At 36.7% G+C, this 15,659-nt stretch overlaps 1 protein-coding gene across 2 annotated transcripts in view; it reads left to right on the forward strand.

The window, feature by feature from the left end:
• Positions 1–9: 9 nt before the first annotated feature.
• pcsk6 (proprotein convertase subtilisin/kexin type 6) overlaps positions 10–15,659 on the forward strand; it is a 52,401-nt gene continuing 36,751 nt past the window's right edge. For both annotated transcript variants that reach the window (XM_056737567.1, XM_056737575.1), the window contains exons 1-6: positions 10–532; positions 6,120–6,224; positions 8,975–9,079; positions 10,305–10,448; positions 10,623–10,699; positions 13,526–13,614. In XM_056737567.1, coding sequence (XP_056593545.1) covers positions 374–532; positions 6,120–6,224; positions 8,975–9,079; positions 10,305–10,448; positions 10,623–10,699; positions 13,526–13,614 — 679 coding nt within the window. In that variant the 5' untranslated portion in view covers positions 10–373. The remainder of the gene's footprint in view (positions 533–6,119; positions 6,225–8,974; positions 9,080–10,304; positions 10,449–10,622; positions 10,700–13,525; positions 13,615–15,659) is intronic.

A 15,659-nucleotide genomic window follows, 5' to 3' on the forward strand; every position in this document is an offset into this window, starting at 1 on the left:
GACGCGCGATGCGCTCGTGCTGCCAACCTCAATTCACGCGCATCCTCCTCTCTTCTTTAGACTTGGATAACAAGACTCGTTATTGGCTGTCGTGCAATCCATCCTCATCCTGAAATTGTTGGATGTTTACGGTTAATCTAAACTTGTGTCCCAAAAGGATCGCTAAGCGACGAAGTGGTGTGTGTGAGGGAGAAGAATACTGGAGTAGGCTGAGGATGCCTCTTTGGCACCATATGTTTTGGACGCATCGTGTGTCAGCAGTTAAGAGCATTTGACGTCCATCAACAGTGTCGTTTTTCCGCGAGTTTTGAGGACACCGGTCCTTCCTGAAGCGTTTCCGCAGTGATAACATCCTGGACTAAGCACGAGAAATATGGACGTGTTGGTTGTTTTTGTTTTGTCAACTTTTTGGCTGTGGGAAGCGTCGCGCGCTCGGAGCGTGTTCACGAACCACTGGGCTGTTCGCATCCCGGGAGGACCAGAAGAAGCGGAGACACTCGCCGCAAAATATGGCTTTGCTAATTTGGGTCAGGTGAGCACATTTAGGCTTTTTATAAACGACATGCATAACTGGACTGATCGAGGTCATTATCAAAAACATGCAGTTTTCGTGCACTTTTGTCAAGTGCTCTCAAATGTATTTTTTTTTGTATGGTTTAAGGAACAGGCCATACTTTTACTCGCGTAGATTTGAAAGACATTGCTTTTAAAATATATTACTTATCCAATTACGCTTTGGTATTAAATTACTTTAGCGGCAGAAACCCCATCACGAACAGTGCTTACCTTCGTCAACATGCATCAGTGAGTGCTGGGCGGATGTAGTTCATCCAGATTGACTACGAATTTCAGGATGTTTTCAAAATCATGTGCGCGTCCACATCCACATACATAAGTTCCATAGAAGTGTGTACTGTTCACGTATGTACTCGTGTGACCTATAGACGGTTTCATCTTGACAACGTTAACAAACGACCCCAACTGAACTTCCGGTACACATTCACATACAAGCCAAGAAGAATCGTTACTTGACGAAACTTGTCTCTCGACACCAAGCTCAACCGCTAGATGTCAGTGTACCATACGGTTTCTTTAAATGGGACCGAACTACTTACAGGACCCTTTTAACAAATTGTTTATTTAATAAAATGAATATACAACAAAATTCAACATTTGTATTTATTAAATACAATTATTATACAATAAAATAATAATAACAATTAAATAAAATATAATCAGTTATAATATATTAGACGCTAGCCAAACAGAAACCTGGGGGCGTGCGATGAACTTCGGTAGTGGGTGTTGTGTCCTTTTTGTATTTCAACGTTTCATTCGTTATAATTTGTATTTATTGTTTATTATAATTCATTTATTTTAGAGAGGAATCCGTTATTCTACAGAGTTTTATTTAGTGCGCCGTCGATAAACCCCTCCCTCTCGTAATGATTGGTGAGACGTCACAACCGAGTTGAGTCGGAAAGCCATGATGGATGCGTTGAGGGAAGTAGCAGCAACATAAGCCGATAAAACTCATTTTGTAGCTGTATTAGATATTTGATGTATTATATATGTATTATATGATGTATTATATACACAACTGGTATGAGATCATGTTAAATATAAGAATATATGCTAGTGCTTTACTTACGGTTGATGTATGTAGTGATGGGAAGTTCGGATCATTTTACTGACTCGGACCTTTGAGTCTCGTTCAGCAAAATGAACGAATCTTTTTTCGAGTCATATCGTTCCTTTCGTTCATTTTAGCAAAGTATAATTAAAATGTTACATGTCACTTTCCTAACAAATCTACTACTTATGCAAACGTTGATCACATTACAACCAATACAAAACTATAATGCTATAATAAACAGAAAAGATTAATTACTTGTTTACCTTGGTATTTCGTCTATGATTAGCTTATCTCACCTCTTATCTTGATTAATTTTTCATTTCACCGTCTTTGTCTATCAATAAACAAACACTAGGGCTAGGCTATGCACCCGTTTGTTAAGGTTGTAAATGAACTAATTTATCTGTCCAAAGCTGTCACGTCACATGACAAAAGACCGAACGACTCGAACCCGAAGACTCGAGAGGTGAACTAATCAATTCTCTTTCCGGCTCTGATTGCATTTGTTAAACGTCCGGAGCATGTTGCGCAATGCGCATGCGCGACTGAACGAATCACGTCCGATGACGACTCGTTCTTCCCGAGTCACATTTAAAATTCGTTTAAAATGAACGAATCGTTCACGAACGACCCATCAATAGTATTGAGCAGCCATATTAAATTCTGAAGTCAGGGTTGGTGCAGCGTTTGTCTCTACGATAAACAAAAATCTGACTGTACCGAATGATTTACGCACAATTAAATAACTGAACTGACGGAAAACGTCGGCAGGTAGCTCCTCCATCCATCACATGCGACCAAATGTGATAATAGCACCACCTAGTGATCAAAATAAAATCCACTCCATAAAATGCTAATCTGGGCCTGCACTTCGGTAAGACTGTAAAAGTTATTTACTCATGTTGGTGGAAAGAGTACTGGAAATGTGTACTTAAGTACAAGTACTGTTACATTGCTGAAATTGTACTCCCTTACAAGTAAAAGTACTAGTGTTAAAAAAGTAATTGGGTGTAAATTACTCTTCCCCAAAACTACTCAGCGTAGTTACTCGTTACTATAGTCTGTGCTATTTTATGAATTAAGAATAATTCATAATCAAATTTGGAGATTTATATAGAAAACAGCGTATTTTAACAAAACACATCTTTACAATAAAACATATAACCGCAGTCAACTACTCAGACGAAATAACCTTTCAATGTGTTGTTCGGTCTGTCTAATATGAGCTTCCAGTTAAATCCATTTATGCACTTCCAGCACTGTTCAATCATGTGGAGGCCCCGCAATGCTGAAATTAATAAATAAAAGCCCCAGATACTGCATGCAGAAAATGCAAAACATTTATAACCTAAAATGCATTGGATTAGCATTAACTGTAATTAATCTGTAGAGGAGCTGGCTGATCAATTTCTCAACCTAAAGCCATCCAAGATGTATTTGACATCGTTTCTTGGGTAGAACAATAAAGATTTTTACCTGGAGTTGTGGTCTATGGTTATTCATGGATCATGTCTGTAAAAGTTCAAAGCACAGACAGAGGCAACATAAAAATAATCCCTGCAGCTTCTTTCAATGTAATTACGTTTTATTTAAGTGAATCGATCGAACTGTGCAAGAAACTGAACGTTATTTACAACATTATTACTGGTAATACACAGTTTGCGAAACTGCTTCGCATGCGTTCCAATAGCATATTTTCCTTTCACACTTATAAGGGCAGAGCACTTGATGTATATACTACTCTAATAATAATATAATACTATTATAATATTCTTGACTTTTCATTGGTCTAAGGACAATGTATGCAGAGTTATAGACATAATGCTTGTATTTATATTCAAACCATATGCCTTTTATCTGATACTGTGTGCTCACTCTTACTGTGAATCTATCCTCTGTGGGGTCACGGTGGGCCTAGTCTGGAGCAAATCCCAGAATCTTGGGCCACAGGTGGTTTATATTGTCTTTATATTGAAAACGTATGAATCTGAATTTGTTTGACCTCTTACACTTTGAAATTGTGATATCTATGTCCGTGTTGTGTGTTATGCTAGTTTTTGAATCTTTCCTTTAATTATTTGGAAGGACCCAAGCTTTATGTTCACAACCAGTTTGCCTTTTTTGTATGTTTGCAGTCACATTGTATTCCCTGTGAACCCGTGCTCTCAGTGCTTGGGCCTGTAATTGCTGCTTGCAGATACATTAATGGCTGTGATGTCACTTATCTTCAAACAAATCCCTCAAGTCTTTATCAAAGCCATGAAGCTTTGTTTGGAGAAGATTGGAAATTGCAAATAGCTCAGTGCCCATCACAGCCTGTCAGGATTCATTTCTCTTTTAAAAGCACAGCGTAGTTTCTCAAGGTTTTATTTGCTTACATCAAGTTTAAGCAAATGCATTTTGTCTTGTTTTTACTTGACAAGTCATGTCAGTGAAGAGAGACAGAGGTCGAAAAAAGAAAGTTAGTTTTGTCCAGTTCTCTGTTACATTAATCTAAGTGTCCTTGTGTCACATAAATTAGCTTGAAGGCAAAAATACAATTGAATACAATTTTTTAAGCAGTCATTTATTATTATTTGGAAATTTGGTTAATTAATTCTTAAAGCAGAACTGGGTAATATTCAGTAGTCTTAAAAAAATCATGGATGCTATCAGAATACTTATTTTTAAAGTTTGCTTTTAAAGTACACACACTTATTCTCCAGAGAAGTCTTTAGTATGTTTTCTCAATACTTGTACTCAATCTTTTGATGGAGATATACTCTATAAATGTATAATGAATTATACTTGACCTGTAGTTGTGTTTACTATCTTAATTGAGTAGAAAATACTTTTAAAGATAACTTAACTTGGAACTTAAAAGACATGTACATGCAGCATAATACGATGCAGCACCCAAGTTTTGCGTTTTTTCGTGATGTGTGTGCATCATGTCTAGAACCTTTGTTCTACGTTGTGAAACTAAGTCCGTATTATTTAAACTACCAAAGGAAGAACTTCTGAGGAAACAATGGTTACAATTCATTTTTCAAAGGACACCAAAGGAGTATAACCCCAGGGTTTTAATGTACATGCATTTCACCGAAATGCTTCAACAATCTTGACACGTTCACTGCAGGATATGCTAAATGACTATCCTTGAAATAGGGGGAAATACCAACCTTATTTGAACCTGTTAGCTTCACAGGAGTGGAGTTTAAGTGTTCAATCTATTATTGTCTATCTATTATCTACTATCGTCTTCGGATGTTTCTTCCTCAGACTCGGGCTCAAACTGGTAAGGTAAAATCCCTGCCATCTCTTTCTTTACACTGGATATAATATCCAAACACCTGTAAACCGTAATCTAGTAATGATGGTAGGCGTTCCATTTGCGACACATGATGAACGCGTTTGACCAATCACAGCAGGCTCGTTATTATGATAGGCGTTCCGTTTGCATTTGACAAATCACAACCGACAGCACAGTCTGACCAATCACATGACACTGGGCTAGCAGATAGTAGGGGATTAGACGGATGAATCGCAGAACCAATCATATGTGAGTCAAACATAAAGTATGGTAAGAATAACTACCTATTATTACGACATAATAGGGTTTTTACACCTTGTACATAAACTTGTTGTCGGACACTCCATAAAATGTGCTACTTTAAAAAAAGTAGTGAAGTAGTAAACTACCTATAAGATTACTTAGTAGTAATTGAAAAGTTGCAGACTAGTCGTGAACTCAGCGTTTACTTTTACACTTGAAGGTGGGATGTCTGATTTCTCATAGCCATTGTTGATGTTCAAATCACCAAAACAGACACACCCTTACCTCCATCTTTCGGTTTCGTCAGCGCTCGGCTTGACTATAATGTCCACCCTGTGCACACTGCACTGTGCACCTTACTGCTGATTTGCTTTGTCTAAACAAGCGTAATTCAGAAATCGGACACCCTGGCTTTAAAATGTACGCTTTTATAAACTTAAAAGGGGATCAGATTAGCACCAAGTAGTAGCGAAACTCTCCAAGTGTTTCTTTAGTATAATACATTGGATTACTTAAAATATACTTGAACTCTACTTAAACAGACTCAATAAAATTAACTTGAAGAACAGTATACTTATTTTTGCATGAGGTGAGATAAGAAAAATACATTTTGGCTGGGATCTAATCTTTTTTTATTGGAAAATAAGACAAATGTATGAATTTGATGTTCAATGCACTTACAAATATTTGTAAATGAGAATATTTCAGCGAATTCTTGAGGGCATTATGTACAGTCATCTTCTTTCTCTGTGTCACCACCCATCGTTTGCTGTATGTTAACTCAGATTCATGAGCTGTTAGAATTGTAATCTTTCCGTAGTGAAATCTGTGCTGTTGTATCTGTTGAATTCGGTTGAGATACCTGCCAGATAATTTCATGCCCTCCACAGAAGTGTTGCTGTTCTTTTACCTGCTGTTTTTCATGCTTGTGTGGTTGTTGCTCTGTAGATCGGAGGTCTGGAGCATCATTACCACTTTCATCACAGCAGAGTGGTCCGCAGATCCACCTTCACCACCAGAGGAGCTCACAGCTTCATCCACATGGACCCGAAAGTAAGTCTGGACTCCCGTGGCCGCTCCAAACCCTTTGAACCCTCTGGTCGCATCAAGAGCTTCAAATGTTTTTTTAGTGAAAACATTCCAGAGAATCATGGTCGAAAACAAGTTTGATTTAAACAGATCCACTCCAAACTGTTCCTAAGTATGGTGAAATGTGAATTTGTTGAACCTTGGATGACATGAAGAATTGATGCCTGTTGAGGACCGGTATGCAGACTTGTGATTCACATCTGGAGGATGATAAAAATGTTGAGAAAATGTTGCTCTTTCATAGTTCAGTTTATTTGATGGAGTTCTCGGTCTCTTAAAATTGAAAAAAGAGAAGCATACAAAAACGTAGATTTTAGAGGTTGAACAATCTGGATTTGAGTAAATGTGAAGAAAGATGTTTGAGTTCCTATTGAGATCTTCAAAAATAGGTTAAAGTTTCCATTTCTAAATCAAAAAAGTTCCTGTTACGAAAAAGTGTTTCATGCATTCTGACTTCTTTACAATGTTAAACGTGCTGTCTTCTCAAGCTTAACATGGTCAACTTGTCAAAAAACGACGGTTTCTTAACAACTTTTCTTAGACCCTTATTGGACAATTCTCCAGGATACGTTAACGAATTTCAGGTGTTTGTTTGTTCACTGCATTTGGTTGATGAATGTAATATAAACTGTGGATATAACACTGGATTTGGAGATCGTTTGAAATTGATATATGGAGCTGTCCCAGCGCTAAAAGATGCCGGACATGCGGTGAGTGAAACTGATGTCTGTGTTTTGTTGACAATGGATGCGCACATGCTTTGGTTCAGCCTAACGTTTGATTGCAGACTTGACAAATCTTTGAGACATATCTTTCAAAAATTATCTCAGAAAACTGTTTTTTCTCAGGAGAAATATCTGAGATCAAAAGACAAAAGAAACAAAACTATTCGCCATTGAAAACCACAATACAAAACCAAATAAGATCAAATGTAGAGAAATTTTAAAACCTCTCCAATCGTAGACGTATTAATATATAGAGCAGGCACTTTCGCCCAAGACTTCACTTTTTAAAAGCAGTCAGGCATTCAGAGTCAAGCTGTTCTCTGGTTTTGGAAGGCGGCCTGCTCCTGCTAAGATTATCTCCGGCATTTGGGGAGTAATAAAACAGTCCAGGTCTGTTGGAGGGCATATGATGCCGGCCCTCTGATCGTATCTCGCCCCGGGCCATGTGTACAAATGGTGTGGTGTGGCAAATACCCAACAACCCGTTTCAGCGGTGTCAAACCACAGGCAGAGGCCATTCGAGGCATCACTAAATGTTTTGTACCCGCAAGCGAAAAGATGTCCAGCTGAAATGAAAACAAACTTCCAATAGTTGTTTTGTTTTGTCCTCACATAGGACATCTTTTCGGTCTGACATGCGGTTGGCTGTGTGTTTTACCACAAGAGATGAATCAGAGTTAGGAGTTAAATGTTTTCTAAATAATATATATATACATATTTTTTTAAATGATATAATATTATGACATATTAAACTAGCTAGCTACATTACACTATGTAAATGTTGCTCCTCTAGTGGCTAAAGCCTAGAACTGCAACTTACTTTTAAAGTCGGCGTGAAATGGAAGCATCAATTGTCCCTTTTCCGTATCGTGATGTATACTCGAATGAAACAACCTCTGAAATGTGAAAAAATGTAGTGCGGGATTTGATTTCAATCAACGACAACTTTTTGGATTGTTAAAAGGGTTGTTGCTAGAAAGGATACAGCTACAGCCAGAAGTGGTGCAAAATATCACCATATAATTACAAAAAGGGCGTTTTCAGATTGTGCTCGTTTGCCTCTGTCCGAACTTGATTGTGGATTCGAAAAAATCTGAAAATCTAAGTCCAAACCTTTTTATGACATGGGAAAATATCAGAGGCATTATGTAAATGTGATTGACACAACGCGAGGTCGTATTTATTTTTTAACGTGCGAAATATTCAGACGTTCAGTTACTCCTGGAGATTCCACAACATGCATCCTTTTCGCAATTATCCATAGTACACCATAACCACTAGAAACCGGACGTGTCACTAAATAGTGGAACATGCCAGAGCCCTTGAATAGGCATATGCCACTAGAAACCGGATGTGACACAATACTTAATGGCATGTGCCAATGGCTTCTGTATGTGAGATGCCATGCCACCTCGTGTTAAAACCCCCGGCGCCCCCCAGCAGTGTTGGTTTGGTTTCAGACTCAACTTGATTCTGTCCAACCCTGGTGTGTTTGTGTTCATCTTTCGTCATCGAAAATGTGCACTCCACATGACAGAAAACAGAACACGGATCAATATATTGTGTTTCTTAATAATTTGGTGCTATTATGCGCAGCAGAGTAAATGACATTTGGATTTACTGTAAGCACGTTACATGCAGACAGCTTTCTGCTGCTTGCAAAAATACTATTTTGAGGAATCAGTGAATTACGCTCTGATTTCACTATAATGTGAGTGAGGTTTATATTTCAATAAAATAATTGTCAACATCTCAGTTCTTTGGTGACAGGATTTAGGGTGTTAGCATGTTTTTTAATACAGCACCATCGTTTGTTTCTACTGGAAAGCGATGAATTCAAATGTTATGTGTTATGGAAAAGTTAAATCGTGGTTAAACACGGGCAGCGTACTGGCAGAAATGTTTAAGCGCAGGAAGCGGAGCTTGTAAACTGTTGAGCGTTTGATGTGAGGGGGAGACTAACGCTGTGAACTCCGGCTCTTTCCGCAGGTGGATTGGGCTCAGCAGCAGGTGGTGAAGTCACGAGTGAAGCGGCACGCCAGGAGCGACCACATTCATTTCAATGATCCCAAATGGTCCAACATGTGGTACACTGTTAGTACATTACATATTTCACATACTCTCGATCTGAAGTCTGTTCTAGTTTTACTTCTCAAGTTTTTTATACCGTGCAGAACACTTCAAGTCAAGCTGATGTTGTTTTATTAGTACAGTCAGAAGGGCTGTAAAAGTTGAACTGCCTGAAGTATGTTCCTGTTAGACATGTGCGCTATTGTCTTCAGAAACATTGCAGATTTTTTTCTAGAAAGAGTCTTTAGAGAGGTTTATATCATTGTTCTTTTTCTCTAACACAATCTCACGGCAATGCAAAACTATTTAACAAGGTTGCCATTTCGTATAAATTCAAACCATTTTTATTTTTACATTTCGATATGCCAATGATGATATCTCGCACGGTGAGATTTACAATATATTAGATATTTTATTGCATCATACAGCATAATTTCTTAGCAAAATCAGAGATTCTGTATGCATAATTTCTTCCTGAATATTATGTCACTGTTTTATATCATCACTGTCCTTCTGTTACCTCGTATGTCCTTATTCGTGTATTTTCAGGAACACTGGTGCACTTTTTACATACTTTTGTCATCAAAGTTAAAAATAACTTTTTAGTCCTTTTTATTGTTCAGATATTTGCAAAACCAGGCTTTGTGGAACAAAGTAAAACTGCAAAATATGGAGATACATACATACTTTTGTATTTCCTGAAGCTGCGACAAGCTTCCGAATGCATTAAAATATGTTTTAGACCTCAACGCAGCGTTAAATGAGTTAAAATCTTAATTTTTCTTTCTAATATATCAATTTTTTTCAAGATACTAAGACATTTTTTACCGTCCATACACTGAAATCAAACACTACATGATCAGTGCTTAATCCATTAAAGCACTTTCAGTGTTTATTTGTTTTTACAAGATTAAGATAACAGCAGAAAGGGATTTGAGATCTCGTCCCATCCTTCCTCTGATGTTGACTTCACATCGGGACGTCTTTGTTGATTGTGTCCTCAAGGACTGCCTTGAAAAGCATCTGAAATGGGAATCTCAAGGACACACAAACCTCTGCTATTGAATAAACATCCACTGTCCTTTTTAATTTACAGCCTTATGCCGACGTTTGCAGTGACATATTTCTATACAGACCAATTCAGTTGTAAGGTCATAGAATTAATAAATGTTTGGATTACAAGAAAGGGGAAATATCAGGCATTTCCAGGCATTGAACATGCATTGATGTCCGTGATTTTGTCCTCCAGCACTGTAGCGATAAAAACAACCGCTGTCGATCAGAAATGAACATCCTCGCGGCCTGGCAGAGAGGCTACACGGGACGAAACGTGGTCGTCACCATCTTAGACGACGGTATCGAGAGAAGCCACCCGGATCTGGCCCAGAATTATGTGAGATTATCAGTAACCTTGTTCATTTGGCGACATACTTTCAATTAATAACAAAAAAAATTAATAGACTTTGAAAAGACAAATTATTAAAGTACATTACGTAAAATAATACAAAAAATAAAGAAGTTTATTAAATGTTGTAGTTATTCATACATTTCACCTCTTGACCTTTAGGATCAGCTTGCCAGCTACGATGTTAACGGCAACGACTACGACCCGACTCCACGATACGACTCCAGCAACGAAAACAAGTGAGTCCTTCACTCTGAGTGTTATTGTGAAATTTCATTTGCTACAAACACGTCTCGCTTTGAAGCAGGTTTGAAAATCTGTTATTGTTTAATCCTATGAGAAAGAAAGGGTCATAAATTATGTCGTTAATGTCTCAGTAGTTTCAAATGTTACACTTAACATACACCAGGAGTTGCTTCACTGTGATCCTTCTCAAGGCAAACATATTTTTTTAATTTTTAAACAATGCTATTTGAAAGGTATTTTGACGGCTCACTTTATGGCATACACGTAGTTTGTCTTGCTAAAAGCAGAATTGATATGCAGATATTTAGAGGCACACAAATAAAGCTGTTGCACTGGACGTTTGTGGTTTCGCATGTCAGCAGAATAAGACGAATTTCTTTTGTGGCAAAGCGTCGAAGCCAATCCAATCCCGCGGGATTTAGGGCGTTGTGGATTTAATTGAAAAGCCTCCGTCTTTGATAAGCACCTGATTTAATGCTTGTTCTTCAGCCACGCTGCTTGTTTACCAATGAACTCTGCCAAGAGCTCTGGCTGAACTTCAAAGCGTTATTCTCTTTATACTCATCCTGATATGTGAAACCGGAAAACAATGCGACGTTCAGTTAATTTTTCAGTTGTGGACCGTGTCTCCCGGAGCAGAACATTCATTCAGACTCTATTGAAAGAGACTGCTTTGAGAGAGAGAGAGAGAGAGAGAGAGAGATCCTGTGCTCTGTATTCACTGTGTTAACTGTGTGTTGGATACAGCGGTTGTGCCCACATATTCACTTTAAAAATGAAACTCCAAAAGAAATTTGTGCTTTTGTCAAACACTGAAGCTTTTTACATCCAACCAAGTAATCGAACTCATGACTCAATCGGAAAAAAAAGTGTTCAAGTTAACATCTTAACCGATCCACCACACAGAGTTTTCAGATGTGCTCTGATTGGTCTCTATAGCTCGGTTATAGATTTAAACAAATATTTCGATATTTTCTATATGTCGATAATAAATATTGAGAAATGACAGCAGCTCAATGTTATCTAACTGTAATGCAATGTTTTTCTTGCAATAAGTTATTTTGTCCAAACTTCTTTAGTTTTGTCGTGGGTTGCGAACAATGTTCGATGTAACTAGATACTAAGTAATAAGTTACTGTAATTTAATTACATTTCCCTTGAAAAACTAAAGTAAGTGATTACTGTAATGTTTTCTGTAATTGAAATACAGTTACTTCTCATGTAATTAAAATAAATTCTTTGTGTAATACATGTGTGGGCAATAGTGAAACTGACATAATTCAAAGTCTAACTTTAAAATTTGAGCTTTAATGTATTATTCTCATATTTGTAGTACTTTGGCCAGTTAATAATACTATTTTATATAGTTTTATATTATTTATTTGCATAAATTAAAAGAACCGTTTCATATCCAGCCTTGAATCACTTAACTAATCAAGGTTGATATAGAAAGTAATTAGTTACAATTAATTAAATACTTTTTGGAGAGAGTCATTTGTACAGTCATCTACTTACTATTGACTATGTAATTAGTAACTAGTAATGAATTACTTTTTCAAAGTAACTTACCCAACACTGGTTGCAAACCAATTTTAGAAGTGCATACCGCCACCTACTGTGAAAAATGTCCAGAGACCACTTCTGTTAATGTTAACAACGCTGGTTCAGAAGAACTTCCTGTTCAATTCTTCAACACTAAACAAACGTTTGTACAAAATACATTCAAAAGAATATTTATAATTGAATAAAAAAATGTCAAATACACATATTTAAGATTTAATTATGTATGTAAAATTTTAAAATAAAATAATGAAACCGGAAGTGCTTCTGAATTTTTGTGTTTACATCTTATGAAGGGGTCTATATGTCTCTGTATTCCTTCTATTAACCCACTATTGCTTATATAAGATTAGATAGGTTAGTACTTCATTCAACTGTTTCCAGCGCAGTTTTGCTATAAGTTCCTTTATCGAATTGCCTGAAAAAACACCTTGTGAGACAAAAAGCTTGTTCATGATATATGGGAGTTTTTGCAAAATTTTAGCAAAAAAGTTATGTATTCGATTCACAATTTTAATTTGCTCAATTTGAAGGGTAATACTACTAATTAAAAAACAAATTCCACATGTCGGGCAAAAAAGCTTAATTTCGAATGTAAAAAAAAATGCATTTTCACATTCATTACATGATGATGTGCTGAAAGATGTTCTGAAATCTTTATGTAAATATATTCATCTGAAAACACTAAAATCTGTGTTTTGTCGTAGTTAGGATTTTGAAAACTAGAACTTGCACAATACTAATTATGTTTATACTGTATATTATTGTGCAGTACTTATACAAGGCAATGATAACACTCAGACATTTTGTTTGTAAAATTTAATGTACATCTAAACAAATGTTTGTGTAGGATTGCAGTGTTTTGGTTACATATAAACCAGTATGTTTATAATCTGTAATTGAATTGAATTCAGTTGGATGGAAGGAAAGGGGAAGTGAAGCTTTCAACATGACAAACGTTCTTGGTCTAATTTTGTAGTGGACTGTTAGTTGACATGTTGCACAATACCTTTCTGGGCGTCCCAAGTTCAAGTCTACGCTTGTTTTATTTTCTTGATCTCATCCCATATGATTTCTGTCTTCTCTTCACTATCCGGTCCTAAATGTTTTTACTTGTTCTGCCTATAAAACACATTAATGTCACTGATATTTTCATCTCTTCAGTTCATGGCTTCAGTTTTACTATACAATGCCCAGTTTAAATGATCCAGTGGATTCAGTGTTGTTGGTGTGAAATAATCTTCTCTTTTTTTTGTCAGGCACGGGACGCGATGTGCAGGGGAAGTTGCAGCTGCCGCCAACAACTCGCATTGCATTGTGGGCATCGCCTACAACGCCCGCATAGGAGGTAATCTGTGTTCAATACATTACTCTCACTGAAATTTAGAATATGAGTTTCAAATCTGAATTGACCAAAAATATGGCCAAATTTAGATGCAGCGGGGGCAGATTAAACAGGATTATTCCGCATGTGTGTGCAGGATTAAACCAGTGACATGTCCGGAGGCACAGAGGAGAGAAACAGATCTCATTAATTTAGCGGCTTGACATTCACGCGTTCATAAGCAATTAATCCCGTGAACATGCTGATGGCTTTTAATCAGAACGCCGGTGTCATAATATCCCAGCAGCCATCTGGGCTGGTTTTCTGATTGCTTGCAGCTGTGCACGCTGGCGTTAATATTTCCTTATTGTACTAGCAGGTGGCAAGAACCACATCACCAAACCTCGGACTCGCATTATTAAAGGCGTGAAAGTGTAGGGATGTAACTATGTATGCTAACTAGAAGCATCTTGTAGGGTGACTTGGATTTTTGCGAGGATGGGTGGGAAAGGTAGAGTCAGTCTGAAATAATGAGTTAAGTAACCAGAGGTTAATTTCTTATCGGTGCATCATCATGACTTCAATGTCATTGTTTTTATCGTTTTATTTCGATTGGAAACCATCTGAGACATCATTTATGTCTGTCACTTAACCGTAGATATGAGCAATATATATAATGATGCAAGCTTAGCAAACACTGTTATCACATCAAAGTGTTGGCTATAAATCTTTTAAAACACATTAAGTCCTGTACGGTTTCCAAAATATTACATCTTGTGCAGAAAATAGCTTTATTCTATCACTTTTACTAAATTTGCACTATGCTAAATGTTGGGTGAGATTCAAGTAAATGACTTCATCGGATTATAATGACATTTCTGATCTCGATTGGGCTGTAAAGTGAAAATGTAGAAAAGGTTCCTTTTTTCTCAGAAAAGCGTTTAAAGCCTGTTTACGTAGTGCCGTTGATGTTGAAAAATCAAGTGGAGGTGTGATGCAGCTTGTAAGAAGTGAGGGCAACGTCATAAAGTGTTGATGTTTTTCTTGGAGGTGTTTCATGGAAGGAAACATTATGTTGTAGAATAAACATTTTGACATATTTTGACATTATACAGTCAAGCTTTATGTTCAGTTTCACGAGCACACACATTAACAAATTACATATGGTTTCATTGACTTCTGTTTTATTTCAAGTCACAGTTCACTTTACATTATTTACTTCTCGTGTTGGTGCAAACTAATTTGGGCTTCCTCCAGTCAATGATGTGGAATTTTAACCTGAGGATGAACTGCATCTTTAAATGAAGCAAATTTATCAAGTTTATTTTGTCCTAGAAATTTAACTGATGTTGCGCTCACACTAGACTTTTGTTTTATTGACTTTTTCATACGCGTGTAGATCGGAAACATAAGCTCCAGTAAAAAAAATCACATTTTGATAAACTTTGGTTAACGCTGACCTGCAAATGGTGATGTTTTCAATTGGAGGAAATGCTAATAATAAAAATATCACAATCCAATTTTGTACTGTACAAGTGCAGATACGTTTCATCTTCTGGCTCATCTGTTCACCTTATGAAAAAGGAAGCATGTTTTTTATAGTGAAAATGTAGGAAGCATGGTTGTATAATTTTTGTAAATGTTGTGAAGAAATGAAAGCTTTCAAGCTGTGTTTCCATTTAACAATTAATCGCATCCATAATAAAAGTTTATGTTTATAATAGTGTATGTCTGTGTACTGTGCATATTTATTTTGTGTTCATAAACATGTACACATGCACATACATGTAGATATTTATTAAATATTTGCACGTATATATTAATATCTATATATCATTTAAAATATAAACAGTTTTTTTAAGATATACATGTATGTGTACAGTGTATGTTCATAAATACAAAGCAAATATGCAGAGTAAACAGACATTTATTATTATAAACACAAACTTTTATTCTGGATACGATTGATTGATGAACAGTCATAATCGAAAAGACACAGGAGATGCTGCTTGAATCCATTGAATTGTTTTTTTTTGTACAGTGCATTACAGGACTCACAAGAGTCGGAT

This window comes from Triplophysa dalaica, chromosome 1 (genome assembly GCF_015846415.1).
Source record: "Triplophysa dalaica isolate WHDGS20190420 chromosome 1, ASM1584641v1, whole genome shotgun sequence".
Taxonomy (NCBI): domain Eukaryota; kingdom Metazoa; phylum Chordata; class Actinopteri; order Cypriniformes; family Nemacheilidae; genus Triplophysa; species Triplophysa dalaica.